Genomic DNA, 18383 nt, shown 5'->3' with positions numbered 1-18383 from the left:
AAAGACAAACGAATAGAACTCGACTTAGAAAGACAATCAAACAACAATGCAGTCTATCTTAGGTAAGGTGCATTAGGAGTGGTACGCCTTTCCATTTCACAACCAGTCACTTACCAAGACTCTCGTAGACTATAAGTTCCAGTAACATTAATCATAATTTTATGATTAAACCCAAACTCAAAACCCTTCCCAAGAACACACACCTTCTTAGGAGGCACGAAAAACCTCATCATCGCCCCTTAACATCGTGGCGCATCCTATGACAAGATGACGATTGCACTGGGAAGCACCTTGTCTGGTCAGACTAAGCCTATTTGTTTTGGTCTATTTAATTATAACTTGTATTTTCATTGCTTTAATATTTTTATTTCTTGTTCATGCATAAGTACATTGGGTATAGGCTAATGCCCTCATACATTTTGATTTCATGAATAATGGTTTGTCTCATGACTTTCAGTCAGGGCTTAGATTTGTGAAACATCCAACTATGAACTGAGTGTTTATTTGATAATGGTAGTCACATTATGCCCCAACCATTCCTTATAAACCCCTATACTTTCTTTACACAAGTTGGTCACTAGACAGTTCATAGATATTTTGAGACCAAATAAAAAGTCTACCCATCATGTAATGATCTAGAACCTTCCTTTAAAGCATGAACTACCTAAATATTGAGTTTGTAAATGACTACATCGATGAAAATAAATATTATGTTTATGAACAACCTTAACGATGATATTAAATATTATGATTATGATCGACTACAATGATAGTAATAGTCATGTGTTTTGTCTTACCACAACGGTGGACCCAATAATATGTGATAAAGTCTGTTATTTTAGACAAAGACTAATGAAAGTAAAAAAGTATGTCGTGTCAAATGAAGACTAATGAAAATAATAATGCTTGTTGTTATAGACAATGACTAGTGAAATTGGTAAAGCCTCTTATTTTGAATGACTACGAATGAGATTGATGAAGTCTATCATTTCGGACGGAGACTAATAAAAATGGTGAAATTTTCTATTTTGGATAGAGATAAATGAAAATGGTAATGTTGACCATTGAGCGAAGACCAATATGATAATATGGTATTATAATTGGATGTTTGGATGTAGACTATAAATATAGATATAGTTTGCTATTTGAACAAAGACTAATATGATTGATGAGTATCATAGTCGACAGCTTGGATAAAACCTCAAATAATTTTACAAAAATAATGCCTGTGGGATAGAAAATTAATATAAATAAATTATGCTCACGAGATATAAAATAATATTATGCAAACCATGCCTATAAGAAAGATAATTTTTTTTTAGGAATTTAAATAGAATGTAATGGTGCAAATTATAATACAAAAAATTGAATGGAATCCAATGGTGGAATTCAAATATATGATACGATCGTAACGATAAAATGTAATTTGTGATATCTGAATTATCTATAATAGGATAATTTATTAGGTGATATTTAAATATTTCACAATAGGCATAAGAAAATTACCAAGATGAAAAGATATTATAATGTGACATAAATGGACATAAGAAATATTTGAGTTAGAAAAATAATTGAACTTGCCAAAAAGAGATACAAGAAATATTTAAGTTAAGAAGAAATATTGAAATTTAATATAATTGAGTATAAGAAATATTCAAGATGAAAGATATAATTAAAAGAGACAAATTAGGTGTAAGTATATAACAATCAAAGAAAAGCATGTGTAAATCAAAATCAAATCAAAAGTATACTAAGCCATAATGGATATCATAGATATTTAGATTGAAATTGATATTAATGAATCAATAATAATATAACGGATAATATAATAAACTAATAAAATTAGTTGGTCAAAATAAAATAAAAGCTAGGAAAAGCTGAGAAGACATATAATTATAATGAATAAGTAAAATGTGGCATGAATTAAGAGGATTGCGAAATAATTACATAAGATAAATTAGCTCATGAAATGAAATTCAGCATTGGTAAAATACTATGTGGAAAGGGATGCTCTGTCAACATCATTTTAGTTCTGTCAGGGAGTGCGGAAAAATAAATTATTTTTTAAAGTATTTCTATTTTAAAATATATTAAAATAATATTATTTAAAAAAAATATTTTTAACACATTAAAATAATAATAAAATATTTTAAAATCGCAATGATAACCATGGAATGATGAACACGAGAACAAGATTAAAATCGCAATGATAACCTTCACCATGGAATGATGAACACGAGAACAAGATAATATTTTAATTACTTCTTATCTTGCGTCGCTGCAAACTAAAGAAACTCAATTTGTATCCCCTGTGAGTGAACTGCAGGTTAATTGAGGGCCTTGTTAGGGGTTTAAAAATATAATTATAGTTGTTTTTTTTAATATATTTTATTTAAAAATATATTAAAATTTTTAATTTTGTTTTTAAATAATGTATATAATAGTGCTGCAGGAAGGATAAAAAAAAAAATCTTATGGTACTGTGAACTCCTGAGAGGACTTCACTTCGAAACTTCTTTCTCGAGCTAAACACATTTGTTCTATTTTCTATTTGAGGACACAGACAAAGGCAAACAAAATACAGTTTTGATAAAAAAGAAGGAAAAGATTTGAGGCAAAACGTTACCGTTTCAGCCTAGGTTAAGCCCTTTCTCCCCTTCCTTCTTCTCTTCTCTGTTTTAGCCGTTCACCTCAGTCTCCCTACTTCAAGTGGTGATGATGATGGCGATGGCAATGAAGCGGCAAAGGGTTTTAACGGCTATTTCTTCTTCGTCTTCAGCTTCAATCCTTTTTGGACTTGCTTCTCAGAGAAGCCAAGCTGAAATGGGTATGACTTTCTTTCTTCATACTTCCGGTGGTAGTGGTAGGCAAAAGTGCCAAAAGGGATGTTCTTTTACTGATATTGAAGATGCCTTGTGTCGCTTCAATGACATGGTTCATATGCATCCCCTGCCTCGTATTGTCGATTTTAATGATTTTTTTTCAGCTCTTGTCAGAATCAAACAATATGGGGCTGTGCTTTCTTTTTCCAAACAAATTGAATTGCTGCTGATCGAACGGAACGTATGTCATTTTAGCATTTTGATTAATTGCTACTGTCGCTTGCGACGTGTCGATTTTGGGTTCTCTGTCTTTGGGAAGATCATTAAGCTTGGTTTTGAACCTAATGTTGTGGTTTTTTCTACTTTAATTAATGGCCTTTGTATTGAGGGTAAATTTGCTCGTGCTGTAGAATTTTTTTATGAGATGGTGGAAAGAGGATATCGACCTAATCTACATACCTATACCACGGTTATAAAAGGTTTGTGTAAGATTGGAAAGACCCCTGTCGCTGTTGAATTGCTAAACAAAATGGACAATGAAGGTTGCCAACCAGATGTTGTGACATACATAACGATTATTGATAGCCTTTGCAAGGATAGACTAGTGAAGGAGGCTTTCAATATCTTCTCTGCGATGAAGGGTAAAGGGATTCAGCCAAATGTTGTCATTTACAATTCCTTAATGCATGGCCTATGCAACTCAGACCATCAGGAAGAGGCTCAAGCTTTTGTCAATGAAATGATGAGTTTGAACATCATGCCAGATGTCATTACCTTCAACATTTTGGTCGATACACTTTGTAAAAAAGGCAAGATTTCAGAGGCTCAGGGAATAGTCAAGACAATGATTGAAAAGGGTGTGGAGCCTAATACCGTGACTTATAGTTCATTGATGAATGGATATCTTCTGCAAAACAGAGTTTCTGAAGCTAGAAAGGTATTTGATGCGATGATAACCAAGGGCTGCATACCTGATGTTTTTAGTTACAACGTCTTAATCAATGGATGTTGTAAGGCCCAGAGGATTGATGAGGCAAAACAACTTTTTGATGAAATAAGTTTTCGAGGCTTAATTCCAAACACCGCTAGTTACAACACTCTTATAAGTGGCTTGTGTCAAGTAGGGAGAATTTTGGAAGCAAAATATCTTTTCAAGGATATGCATGCCCAGGGCAGCTCCCCAGATCTAATTACTTACTCAATTTTGCTTGATGGCTTAAGCAAACAAGGTTACATTGATCAGGCATTGGAACTATTTCGAGAAATGCAAAATAGTTACTTGAAGCCTAATTTGGTGATCTATAATATCTTAATTGATGCCATGTGCAAATCTGGGAAGCTTGAAGATGCAAGGGAGCTGTTTTCGGAACTCTACGTCAAAGGATTGCTGCCTAATGTTCAGGTTTGGACTACAATAATCAGTGGACTTTGCAGAGAAGGATTGCTAGATGAAGCATGCACAGCTCTCAGGCAAATGGAAAGGGATGGCTGCCCACCAGATGGTTGGTGCTACAATGTTATTGTCCGAGGATTTCTCCGGAACAATGATGCATCAGGGGCAAAACAACTTTTGCAGGAAATGTTTGATAGAGGATTCTCTGCAGATTCCCACACCAGAACCTTGATGGGAGATCTGCTGTCTAATGATGGCATGGCAATCTTGGTTTGAAAAAGTTGCTTGGCAAATCTAAATGTTGTCAAGGTGGAAAGGTGATGTAAATTTTCTGTGCCCAGTGCTGCTAGTTGATGGTGCAAATATTACCTGACTTTTCTCAGTTTGTTCCTGTCGCAATTTTAACAATATTCACTTGCTTTTGTTTCGTGTAGTTTTTACTATTTTGGGACTGGTATGTTGACAACATTTTACTTTTACTGCAGGCAGGATAAGACCCATCTGGTGAAAAAGGAGAAATGAGAGAAGAATATGCAAAACTAGTCACATGGAACAGAAACTTCGACTTGCCTGTGCAAATCTGTTTATTGCATTAGATGAAAGAATCAGTTTTGAGTCCTTGGAGAGCAGCATGTACTTCTAATTTGAAGTATTCACCCTCTATTTAGATGCTATGTTATTGAGGTGATATGACAAACTCCGACTTGCCTATGCAAATCTGTTTGTTGCATTAGATGAAAGAATCAGTTTTGAGTCCTTGCAAAGTAGCATGTACTTCTAATTTGAAGCATTCACCCTCTATTTAGATGCTATGTTATTGAGGTGATATGACATTTTTTCATGTAGCATTACTCATATTTGCATTTATCTTCCAAGAGTCCTTGTGGTAGTTAGGTTTTACAAGTTTGGAACTTGGATGTGTTCGTCAAATGATCCATTATTGAGATTTCAAAGATTAGTTGCTATTGTATGGTCTCCTGATCTCGATTCTATATTAAGTTTATAGTTGACAAAGATTTTATTCACAAAAAGTGTCTCTAATGTTTTATTCACAAAAAGTGTCTCTAATGTCTGCAAATGTCACTCTTCACTCCAGATTCTGGAAGATAGACAGTTTCAGAACTTAAATTCATGTGCTTTTTTTCTACCAGGAAATTATCTCAAGTTCTACAATGCCATAAAAAGTGCCTATCCTGACATCAAAATAATCACAAACTGTAATGAGTCTTCTCATTCTTTGGATTACCCAGCTGATTCCTATGATTTTCATGTAAACATCCTGTCACAATAGTTTTGTTTTCTTTCTGTTTAGCAGTATTGTACTTGTGCATATTTTTATTGGGCAGAAAACACAATTGTAATCCTCTTTTATTCTTTAAACTAGATTTATACATCATCCAGCAACCTGTTTTCTATGACTCATCAGTTTGATCGTACATCTTGCACTGGTCCTGAGGTGTGTGATATGCTTTTTGACAACTACTGACTAAAATATGTGATTGGTCATGGGATTTTCTATTTTTCAGGCTTTTGTGAGTGAGGATGTATGAGTGGAAAAGATGCGTGCACAGGAAGTCTTTTAGCTGCACTCACTGAAGCTGGATTCCTCACTGAGCTGGAAAAGAACAGGTTTGTCATGGCTGAAGTATCTTTTTGTGTTTTCATACTCATGAAAATTCCAGGAGGGTTTTATTTCTCCATTGCAGCGATATTGTGGAGATGGCAAGCTATGCACCACTTTTGGTGAATTACAATGATAGGAGGTACCAATCTCATTCTATTCTGCAAAAATTAATTCAAGCATGCACGTCAAGGAATAACATTTTCTTTTCTGGGTACTCTGACATTGAATGGAACTATTCTATGAAGGTGGACTCTAGATGCAATTGCCTTCAACTCGTCAAAGCACCATGGAACTCTGAACTACTGAGTGCCAAAGTTCTTCATAGAGTTGAGTGGAGCAACTCTTTTTGATGCTAAGCTACAGACAAATTTCTCTACACGTTGCATCTGCAATTACTCGGCAAAATTCTAATGATGAAACTTACCTGAAAATAAAGGTACACTAATACCAGCATAGCTTGCAGTGATCATGTCCTAAACACCAAGTTTGAATCCCTTTCCAATTTAACAAATATGGCATAATCAATTGAGTCAACTTTTGTAGTTTTCACAGCATAACATGCTGCTGCTGGTTGACAACAAACTCAAACACGTAAAATCGAGTTGTAAGAGTTTCTGTTTGAGTTTTTTCAGCCAACTTCTTACTTTCTGGGAAATGTAATTTCAGTTCGTGAATTTTTGGAATAGTAAGGTGAATCTCTAAGTTTCTATTAATGCATTAGGGCTCAACTTACAAGTGTCTGGATGACAAAAACTGTGGTCGCTTCTTCTAGTGCAATGGACGAGATTTCCATCATTGATCCAAAAAAGGCATGTGACATCTTTCGTCATAACCCTCTTGAATTTTCAATGATCTCGGAACCTTCAATTCCAGTTTATGTAGCAAATCTGCAAACTGCTTTGGCATCTTCACGTCATGCAGGTGGTGCCAGCACAAACTCTGCTTAAGAATGCTGACAAAGACATGCATGTTGTCCTCTCTCCATATCCTCCATTTCATTTGTTAACAGAAGCAAACAATTTCAGGATGCCACAAACCGATTCTTTCACAAGATCATCAATTTAGAAAAATAAATTAATACATGATGTGTAATTATATGAAACAATCGAAATAATTTTATTTGTGGCTGGTATCTTTGCCTACTATTTATGTTAATTTAATTGGCCAATTTCACCTTGTAAAATATATTTTTATTGTTGCTTTTTAATGTCAAAGCTGCTTTGTAAATGTCTAGTCATGGCTAAAGTAATTTTCATCCACAAAACAGCAATGTACAGCACTACTTGAGGTTTTGTGTTATCCTCCTAATGGTGAAAGTAGGGTCTGGCATCGATGTTAACATCGATATCTGCAATTATATTTGTTAAACCTGGTTTGGTATATTGATTATAGAAACCCGGACCAGGAGCCTAATTCGGCAAGCTTTGTAGTTAAATTGTACAAGAAGATGACTTTGTTAAATTCATTTGACTTGGTTGGATTTTGGTTGGATTTTTAGTGATTTGATTGATTAAAAATATATTTTTAAATCATTCTTAAAATTGAGTTTCAAATCATGTTCTAGTATGGCTGGGTTAGTTTGTGTTTTTGTTCACAATATTTTTTTATTTAGTTTTTTATTTTTTTTGTTGGGGTTTTTTCTTTTTAATTTTAATCTCACGTGTGGGAGGTTATTCAAGTTAATTCAGATAATTTTAATTTATTTTTCTATATTTTTTTTAACTTTATCATATTGCAATAAATTATTTTCCCTTGGATTTTGTTAATTTTTTAACTTTTTATTTATTTAGTTATTCTAAAAATAGGTTGGTAAAGTTAACTAGATTGGCTCATAATTTTTTTATTTTTTTAATTAAACTTTGATTTTTTACTAGGTTATTTTTTGATTTTTTGATTTTAATTTTATATTGCAGTCATTAAGTTATCTTGAATTGACTTTGTTTTTTTCTTTAACATTAAATTTTTTATGTTTTTTTTATTTTTAATATTAGGTTATTAAATGTTGAATCTTATTTTTTTTTTTTTGTGGGATCTTTTGATCTCATATTTCAAGTTAATAATTTTAATTAATTTAATTTGAGTTATCTTAAATTATTATTGTTTAAATATCTTTTTTTTTTAAATGTTTAAGCCGGATATCTAGTAACAATATTAAAATACGTACCTTGTCCTACGTGACTTCCATTATTCTTCTTACAAAGAGCAGGACTCACGATTATGCATGGTTTTCCAGACGAGGATTACGAAGCACTGGCTTGCGCTGATAAAGTGCACAAGATTTTACCTCACAAGTCCCTGGAAATCTGCAATAAAAACCAAGTTGCTCATGAGAAAATAACGGATAATTGGTGTGTTCTTCAACTAGGAATCCAGAAGATTTGTTATATACTACAATATTTAATAGTTTTATCAATGGAAGTTTTTATCAGCATTTACAAAAGCACTCTATCCATACATATGTTATAGTAGACTTGTGGACAAAAACAATCTGTCAAAACAACTCTTATCAGTAATTCATGGATAATTATTAAGTTTGTCAGTAATAAATATATCAATGGATTTATAAATAGACAAAGTGCACTAAAAAAATTCCATTTTATTCTATCAATAAATATAATATATCACCAATGGAATATCTTTTGTAATTTCATCAGTGCGTTAACAGTAATAGTGGTAGTGATATTTTTAGTAACTCTTTTCTAACTCTCTAGAATATCTGATAGAGTTGTGTCATCGGTAATATTTTAAAAATATATTGAACAAAAGTAGAAAAATAATTAAAATAAATTTATTTTATAATTTCAAAATAAATTAGTGTAAAAAAGCAAATATTATTACATACTTAAACATTTATACGTTCAAATACAATAAATCTAAAATAAAGATGACGCTGGAGGAGGAGGAGGAGGAGGTTATTATATCAATGGATTTATAGACAAACAAAATACACTAAAAAAATTCTATTTTATTCTATCAATAAATATAATATATCACCAACGGAATATCTTTTGTAATTTCATTGGTGCGTTAACACCAATAGTGGTAGTGATATTTTTAGTAATTCTTTTCTAACTCTGTAGAATATCTGATGGAGTTGTGTCATCGGTAATATTCTAAAAATATATTGAACAAAAGTAGAAAAATAATTAAAATAAATTTATTTTATAATTTCAAAATAAATTAGTGTAAAAAAGCAAATATTATTACATACTTAAACATTTATACGTTCAAATACAATAAATCTAAAATAAAGATGACGCTGGAGGAGGAGGAGGAGGAGGTTGGTCATTGTTGGGACTGTGAAGCCAATTAGATGATGCACATAAATCACCCATCTGTGATCTCATCTCCATTACCAATCAACAGAGTTCATTATAATTAGCAATGAGTTGTTCATATTTATCATTAAGATGGATTGTCTGATCCTATACTTGTTGGTCTAACATCTCCATGAACTCGAGAGTTTGAACACTCAGAATCAATTGTGAGCATTTAACTATCAAAACACTTCGGGTCGTCCACAAGTTATTAATCATAGTGTTAGAGAGTCCATATACCTGATTTGTATGGGGCCGATAATCCCACCTTTAACCACAAATCTAGATTGATATCTGGAAGGGTCGATGAATTATCTCTATATTTCTCCTTCAACTGGTTGTTATATGTATCTTGAAAACAAAAAATAAATTCATCAAATTCAAGGAAATAGTAACATAAGAAAAAAAAAGTAATTGAAAACCAACTCAACATGGATCAACTAATTCACCAAGTTGAAGGATACCACCTCTCCCAGTCAATTCATTATTGTCGTTATAAACAATCTCGACATGACCACTAGGTTTGGTTTTCACTATGGATTACCAATCAACTTTTAAATGATCCTTTCTAAATGAATGATTGTATGTGTAATAACTTGTTAGCATTATTTGGCGAAAATAAAGACATCATCGACGTTGCGAAGCAATCTTTTAGTCGTGTCACCATGATAAGGATCTACTGTGATTTCTCTGTCAGTAGTGTCATTTTGAATAAAAAAAATACTCTATTCTACTTGCTATGATATTGCAATTCAATAACATCTTCTAACTTCTCATATTAGTCAACTTTAAACTTATTAGAAGTCGACGTATACCTGATTTGTATGGGGCCTACAAGATAATCCTACCTTTAACCATAAATCTAGATTGATATCTGGAAGGGTCGATGAATTATCTCTATATTTCTCCTTCAACTGGTTGTTATATGTATCTTGAAAACAAAAAAATAAATTCATCAAATTCAAGGAAATAGTAACATAAGAAAAAAAAAGTAATTGAAAACCAACTCAACATGGATCAACTAATTCACCAAGTTGAAGGATACCACCTCTCCCAGTCAATTCATTATTGTCGTTATAAACAATCTCGACATGACCACTAGGTTTGGTTTTCACTATGGATTACCAATCAACTTTTAAATGATCCTTTCTAAATGAATGATTGTATGTGTAATAACTTGTTAGCATTATTTGGCGAAAATAAAGACATCATCGACGTTGCGGAGTCAAGTCTTTGAATTAATTTTGACTAAACCATGATAGGGATCTACTGTGATTTCTCTGTCAGTAGTGTCATTTTGAATAAAAAAATACTCTATTCTACTTGCTATGATATTGCAATTCAATAACATCTTCTAACTTCTCATATTAGTCAACTTTAAACTTATTAGAAGTCGATCCCTTAACATAAACCTCACAGTTATATGTCTTTGTCATGCTCATATTCTTAAATATGAAACATATATCTATTAAAGAAATTTCGGTTGTAGCACTTCACCTTACTTTTAGGATCTAAATTTTGTAAAGATAAAGTAATACTAGCATTCCCACCCAATTAATAAACCTAGTTACATAAAGTACAACTATGAACAGTTAACAAGATTGTGTAGCAAAATTAAATTTCCTAAGAAATAATAATAATTAAATGGTACTTATATATATATTATAAACCATGTGAAAAATTATTCATCTTGTAATCGAAATATTTGTGATTTAGTCAACTGTGAGTTTTGCGATAATAAATATTGATGATGTTGCCTGAGAGGAATTCAATAATGTATCAGTTTGTGATATTATAAAAGACAAATTGTTCAAAAATAACATGTCAAATAGTATACTTACTAAATAAAAGGTCTTGGTTTATTGCAGTTAAATAGCACATAATTATATGCTTGTTTGAATTCTATTTCTGATAAATATTTTACTCTCACTATAGTTTTTAGCATGGGTCATTTAAGATGAGAGAATATTGGCAAGTTCTCACTCGAAGGCACTTTCCCACTATCATCATGCCTTGGAACACGTTGATTCTTATTCTAACTTGAGGCTCAAAATAGTACAAGATAAATATTGAAATTTCTTCAACAATATAGGCCTCGCACATCGAAGCTCAATATATGCCTTGTTTTTTACTTTTCTCTTAAGATTGAACAAGTAAATGCATGAAATTAAATGAATGTTTTGAAATATACAAAAAAAGACAATAAAATTTTAATTATGATAGATATGTCAATCCTAACCTCTCGAGTGGATACAATCATTTAGATTGAATTGGGCCTCCTACTTTTATCTCAAATAGTAAATGCATGGGTAAATGCTTCATCAAGTTAAAAAATAATGGAAAGAACATCATCTCAAGTTTACATATTGTTTGGACAATATTCACTTCAAGCCTCTTCATATGATGTGTCTACAACTTGTTAAAACATGTATCTCTAAAGAAATATTGATCTTTGTAAGCGTATCTCATATTTTCTTTGGCAATAAATCCAGTAAGCTAATAAAATGAGTGTTTGCATAAAAACAAGGCAGTCATGGCTTTTAATTACATACAATATGCTATCCTCTCAATTTACTAAACTTAATATGTTGAGGCATGTCCATCAAGAAAATATAGACTTTTAAGCTATTGGTAGATAAGTAATTGTGCATTCTTATTTAAGGCGAAGCTGGCTTCAGGCTTTGCGACCTGTGACTCAACATAAATCAACTCTATATTTTTACGATGATAAAAAAAAAATTATATTTATTATAGCCTTAATGTCGTCCTTTGTGTTCTCTTTGATGTCCATAACCATATTGAAAATATTTTCAAACATGTTCTTTTCTATATTCATGCTATTAAAGTTACAGCAAAGGAAATTGGTCTTCCAATAAAAAAAACTTTAAAAAATACTTTGTTTTACCAAATTATGGGTCAAACCAAAACTAAAAAATTTCTGCTTGCTATATTGAAAACCAAATATAATATCATCAAACTCAACATCATGTTATACAATCCATTGCCTGGAAAAAGTGGTGATAAAACATTCCTATCAACTTTACCAACAAAGAAGTTCTTTTTGAACTTGTGATCCATTGGTAAGAACTACTGATGGTAGTAAAAATAGATGATTTATCACCATTTATTAACGTGAATACCTTGTTATCTTTCATACAATATAGACATTCTAGTTTTTTATATGTGCTCCAACCAAAAATCATTTCATATGTTGAAAAATCATTTATAGTTCTCATCAAAGCTGTCTTCGTTAAAAAATTTTGTTTCCTCGATACATCATAAGTCAATGCCCTAAATAACCACAATTACTTCAACTCATCAATCAACAACAAAAAATAAACATTTATATTTTGACCGGGACTTTTAGAACCAAGTAAGACCATAAATAAAAATATGAATTCTAGTCTTATATACATCCGTATTAGCAAGTTGTAAACCATGAATATCACCAACCAACAAGAATAAAGAGTAATAAATGACCTGAATGGATTGAATTTATCTGTACATAATTTAAGATGCATGTTCCTTATCTTTACTGAAAGGATATACACTGTTAAAGTGTTTCTAGGTTTCACCATAAAAAAGGTGCATTATCAATTCACCCACCGTGTTATGTGATTGATGCCTTGTCATGTACTCAATAATCATTGGTGTCATATATAACCTATGCATTTTATGTGTAATTAAGAAGTATCTAAAGTTTTTCGTACGCGATAAGAGACTTTCTCCTGTCAATCTTGAGTTTATATAAAAAATACAAAAGTTTGGACACGTATCAGTTCTCTGGTATCCTAGACCGAGGGGTTTCATCATAAACTTAGGAGCATGAAATTTCTCTTTTAGCCTATTCTCTTTAGATAAAATACTTCTCATCCATTTGATAATTCTGTCATAACCAGTTTCACTCAACCTGTGATCTAACTTAATGTTGAACACCTGTGTAATTACTAATAATTTACTGTGATTCATACAACCATCCTATAATAGTACGTCAGAATCTTTCAAAAGATTAAAAAAAAAAAGGTACATACCAACACAAGTATTTTTCTATGAATCTTTTTTTGTAGAATATGCATTATTGCAATATTTGAATAAAGAAAATTTTTATTTTTACACCTCTTGCAGGGACCTTTAATACCACCTGCACTAATATTTTTTAAATTAGATAGTATATAATTAATAAAAACCTGAACTCCTTTACAATAATTCATCATTTGCAAACTTGGGGTGAATTTATATATATTTATGAACAATCATTCATTACTTACATTAAAAACCTATATAAAAAATGATGACAGCATGCATTAATTAACTACGTTAACTAACTAATTTGCAAAAAATATTGATTTAGTTCAAACTTATTCAATCTATTTTAATAGTACTTTTAATTAATTATCAATTATCTATATAAATTTAAATTTCTACATATTTACTGAAAATCTCAACTTCACAATAAAATTGGTAAAATATAAAACAAAATCATTAAATAAGTTATTATTTATTTCATTACAAAACATCTAAGTTATAAATTCAACATAAGATTCATCAATTTATAAATAAATAAAATTTTATAAAATGTAAAATAAAAAAAAACTATAAAGCATGTAAACAGTCAAATAAAATATATATACTACAAAAAATATGCAAAAAAATCAACATTTTAAAATTGAGTTTAAATACTTAAAGTTAAGAAGTTTAATATAATTTAAAAAGAAGTTTAATATAATTTAAATCAGAATATATAAGTTTAAATACAAAAAGAAAGTTTAATATAATTTAAATCAGAATATAAATGTTGATAAACTAAATATTGTGTGGCTAAATTTATTTTGAAAGATTGAATTGTGTTGAAATTGAAGGGAATAATGGTTACTTATTACAACAACAAAAAATAAATAAAAAAAAATAAAAGAGGAAGAGGGTCAATGATAAGGTTATAAATTCAATATTACTATCAAAACAACTTACAGAATTATTTTTTCAGTAACTCCATTGATCATGTTATCATTAAAAATACATCATCATTTTATTTCTTGTTAAATCTCACTATAATACCTTCTTTCATTCCTTTAGCATATACCAATGTTTACTAATAAATATATAAAAAAAAAGATATCGGTAAAAATCATCACGTTGGTAAAAATCATCACAATAAACCGACCGACGGTGTTTTTGTTTGTATATGTTAATTTAATAGTAATGAAAGACAACAAGATTGAAGAGAGGGGGAATTAAATACATGCACAAAATTTTATTTTTCTTTCCTTTCTTTTTATTTCTGTTTACGAATTAAAGACTACAAAATCTTAGAAAAATGCACAAGCAAAATCCTATCAACTATGATTAACGAGTATCATGCAAGTAGAAAGAACCAACCCAATTCCCAGGACAAACAAATTGTAGAAAGAACAGAAGATGCTCCGCTAACAAACTTAAACTGTCCACACACCAGGTGTTTGATAGTGTGCCCCACTAAAAATCCCCTCCAAACATTCCTCCATATTCTCTGCAGCACCCAAGTACACCTCTCCACTCCTCCCAGACGGCACTTCACACAACCCAGGTCCCACTATCCTCTCTGCGAGCTCCACAGTACTCCCCCTTCTTGCATGCCTGGAAGCAACCTCCCTAATCTGCATGGGAGACAATACTTGATCTGTCGTGGCAGGGATTTCTGGTATATTCGTTGGAAAATTAAACGTCGCCGAAGGCCCTCGTAAACACAAAACAGCAGCATCATATGCTCTTGCTGCTTCCTCTGCGGTATTATATGAACCTAACCATATTCTATTTCTACTGTTTGGTTGCCTTATTTCTGCTACCCATTTTCCCCACTTTCTCATCCTCACTCCCTTGTAACGCCCGTTATCATCTCCTCTCTCCCTTCTTTCTCTCACCATTTCAACGCTGGTTTTCCAAATACTGAGAACCCTGTGGGTATTTGCTTATATAAGGCTACTGTTCTGTGGCAGGATTCGGATGGATGCGTGTGTGATTTCCACGTGGTCTGATGTCGATTGAGGTGGGAACATGGAAAGTGGCTTGGTAGTGAATTTCCAACCCTTAAGACTCTTCTGGGCGCTTACACGTTGTTGAGATTTTTGTAAAGGCGTCCAAAAGTTAACACGTGGATGATATGTTCGAACCTCGACATGCACCTGCTTTTTCTTATAGTTATCCCGGCTTCTCGAAGGTCAACTATATTCGTCTTTGTTGGTAACGACACCTTTGCTATTCTCCTTCTTATTACTAATTGTTTTGGAAGTTTAATAATAATTATTTTTTAAATATTTTTAATTTAAAAATATATTAAAATAATATTTTTTATTTTTAAAATAAATATCTAAAACTATATATAAAAAATTAATTTAAAATAAAAAAATTTTATTTTTTTAAATTTTAAAATATAAACACAAACAGGCTAAGCTATTAAAATATGCTTTTGAAAAGAATCTCAGTTTAAAAAAAAAATTAAATTATTTTAATTTACTGATATTAAAAATTAATTTTTTAAAAAATAAAAATTAATATTTTAATATATTTTAAAACAAAAAATAACATATCTATTATTAAATACGCCTCAAATCAGATTTTAAGTTAAATTAAATAAATTATTAATTTAGTAAAATCTTGTTAATTTGATTTGATTAATTAATACAGAAGTTTAAAAAAATATATTTTTTAAAATGAGTTTTTTAATAAAAATATTAATTTAGGTTGCCTCCGTTAAAGGTAATATAATTACTCAAAACTCTTTTCCATATCAATTTCTAAATTAAATCAGTTTCCGGACCGATCGGACAACTATGAACTCTACCGCCTCTCTCCTTTCTCTTTCGTTAATTTTAATTAATTTCTTTTAGGTTCTTAAAGATGGATTCAAGAGGGATAAACTGTTGCTCGTTGAGTTCCAAATGCTTTCACCATTAACCGATCTGGTTCGCTACCATAAAGAAGTGCATCGTCATCAGCCGATTGCAGCGAAGGACCTCCGATGACGATATGATTGTGAAGATGGGCTTCTCTCTGTTTCAGGTATCTGGATGTTTGATGATTGAGGAAGAGAGGAATCCATTCCACGCCCCCACCAAAATCGACCACATTAATTCGAGTCTTTTGGAATACTTTTCAGTGTAAAAAATCCCACCATTTGCTGCCAGAGAAAATAGAATTAATCCTGCAACATTTGTCATCAGATATGAATGCCTGCCTCGTCTGATTGCGCAGCGATATCTCCGATGGAAGCAGGAGCACTCAGGCCAGTGGAAGTTTGAAATACCAGTTCATGGCTTTCACAAGCAGTTATGCAATGAGTTGGCGAAGCTGAAGATTCCTTCCTTTGTTCGATGGCCGATATGTGAGGTAGCTCGCTAGGTGAAAAATTAGGCAAGAACACCTCGCTCACTATGACAAACGATGTGGTCGTTTGCTAACCTAAATTTTAATTATTATTTTAATGGTTGGAAAACCAGGACCACAAGATTTATATCCATAACACTTATTTTTTAACTAATTCCAACCATTTAACTTCTTACATACATCATTATAACACCAAGAAAACCAATATATAAACCTATTAAACCTAAAAAATATTCAAACTATTAAATCAAACTAAAAAAAATATTGCATTTTTAATTTAAATATGGTTTTCTATACCATATTGAAACTTAAAACAATCATCCAAGACTCTTCTCGTATAATAAAATTATTAACATTAATTTTAACATATTTAATAGTTAAAATCATTACCAACAAAAAACTTGAAAGAGTTTTTTCAATCTTTAAAAATTTGTTGGTAAATTTAAATAAAGTTTTACTTTGTAATAGGTTTAAATTTTACTAGTTTTGAAGCTACATTATAATTAATTTAGTCTTAGTATTTTAATAAAGGTGATGTTATTTCTATCCTATAATTTATTATTAATACTGTAAAGTCTAAAATATTCTTATATAATATGTTCCTTAATTACTTTTTATTTTTTGACTACTAAATCTCATTTTAATGTTCCTTTCAAAACAATAATAATAATAATAAGAAAAACAATAAAAGACTACAAAAAAGAAACCTATATTTTAAGAGTTTTATTTTATATTGTGGTGGATCTAAATTCCTAAAAATATATTTATATATATTTAATTATTATATTTTTTAATTAGTCCTAACACCTAACTTTAATAGTGAAGTCATTAAATCATATAACAATACTAAAACATCAGTAATGATTTAGGAATTATACAATAGGATATTTGGTATTTCAAAAATTCAGAGTAATTTATTTATAAAAAATTACAATATTTACCAGCTCAAACATGTAAGATAAAAAAAATTACTAGACTTTAGATAAAAAAAATTACTAGACTTTGTTGTTTTTTGGAGAATAAATTCATAAATATCTAGGCATAATATACTATTTTTCATGTAATATATTTTTTTAAGAATATAAAGAAGTTAATTCTAAAATTAATTACTTTAAGATGTTCATAAAATATAAGAAACACATTAAATAATGTTACCTTAATCTCTAGAATAATAATGGAGAGAAAATAACAAAACAAAGACTAGAAATATAGAGAGAGAAAGAAAAAAAGGTTGAGGGAGTGATTTAATAAGGTCAGGTATATATAATATGTATTAATCATATGAAAAACATTACAGAAAACATATAAGGGTAGTAGGAAATTTTCGAGTTTTACCATGTATCCTGCCTGTAATTAATTAATATTTCCACTTTATGCTTTTCTTGTTAATCACTTGTCATTTCTACAAGGAGAATTTAGAGAGAAGCTAGAGAGAGAAAAAGGCATTTTGAAAACCATAGCGCCACTTTACACTATTGGATCGGTCTGATTTATGAATATATTGTTCACCATGATGTTCTCTATAATCTAATCGGAGGGGTTATTATTATCGGTCTTTGTTTGATAACTGCAACCAACATAATTATTTTGAAAAAGCCCACCTCGGGTCTATCATTGTCATCAGGCTGTTTCTTTTTCTTTCACCATTGGATTTACCTGAGATTTGGATAAGGAGGTTTGCCCATGTGTATTCTTTCTTCTGGTCGGTGGAGATTGGAAACAAACACTTTAGCAAGATATTTTTCTTGAATAATAGATCATCATTTTCCAGGTTAGTTTAATTTTAAATTGATCTTGGATAATTTAATTATTGGAATGAACTGATTTTTGGACATGTTGTAAGAAATATGATGGTTTATGGTTTTACC

The 18383-nt window shown here is 30.8% G+C and overlaps 2 protein-coding genes and 1 pseudogene across 2 annotated transcripts; 2 read left to right on the top strand and 1 right to left on the bottom strand.

Annotated features, from left to right (window-relative positions):
• Positions 1-2491: 2491 nt before the first annotated feature.
• Positions 2492-5251, top strand: LOC105127141 (putative pentatricopeptide repeat-containing protein At1g12700, mitochondrial). The gene is made up of 3 exons (XM_011028293.1): positions 2492-4532; positions 4701-4899; positions 5038-5251. The coding sequence occupies exon 1, from the start codon at positions 2716-2718 to the stop codon at positions 4489-4491; it is 1776 nt and encodes a 591-aa protein (XP_011026595.1). The 5' UTR covers positions 2492-2715; the 3' UTR covers positions 4492-4532; positions 4701-4899; positions 5038-5251.
• LOC105127181 (alpha-L-arabinofuranosidase 1-like) lies at positions 4763-7066 on the top strand (annotated as a pseudogene).
• A 7321-nt stretch (positions 7067-14387) lies between these two features.
• Positions 14388-15356, bottom strand: LOC105127140 (ethylene-responsive transcription factor ERF016-like). Its single transcript, XM_011028292.1, has one exon. It carries the CDS (start codon positions 15054-15056, stop codon positions 14589-14591), a length of 468 nt encoding a protein of 155 aa, XP_011026594.1. The 5' UTR covers positions 15057-15356; the 3' UTR covers positions 14388-14588.
• Between the last annotated feature and the right edge of the window lie 3027 nt (positions 15357-18383).

This window comes from Populus euphratica, unplaced genomic scaffold, assembly GCF_000495115.2.
Source record: "Populus euphratica unplaced genomic scaffold, PopEup_1.0 scaffold50.1, whole genome shotgun sequence".
Lineage (NCBI taxonomy): Eukaryota > Viridiplantae > Streptophyta > Magnoliopsida > Malpighiales > Salicaceae > Populus > Populus euphratica.
This window is presented reverse-complemented; position numbering and strand designations above follow the sequence as displayed.

Coding starts and splice junctions, on each gene's coding strand:
- LOC105127141 (XM_011028293.1), top strand. CDS start 2,716: ATGATGATGGCGATGGCAATGAAGCGGCAAAGGGTTTTAACGGCTATT.
- LOC105127140 (XM_011028292.1), bottom strand. CDS start 15,056: ATGGTGAGAGAAAGAAGGGAGAGAGGAGATGATAACGGGCGTTACAAG.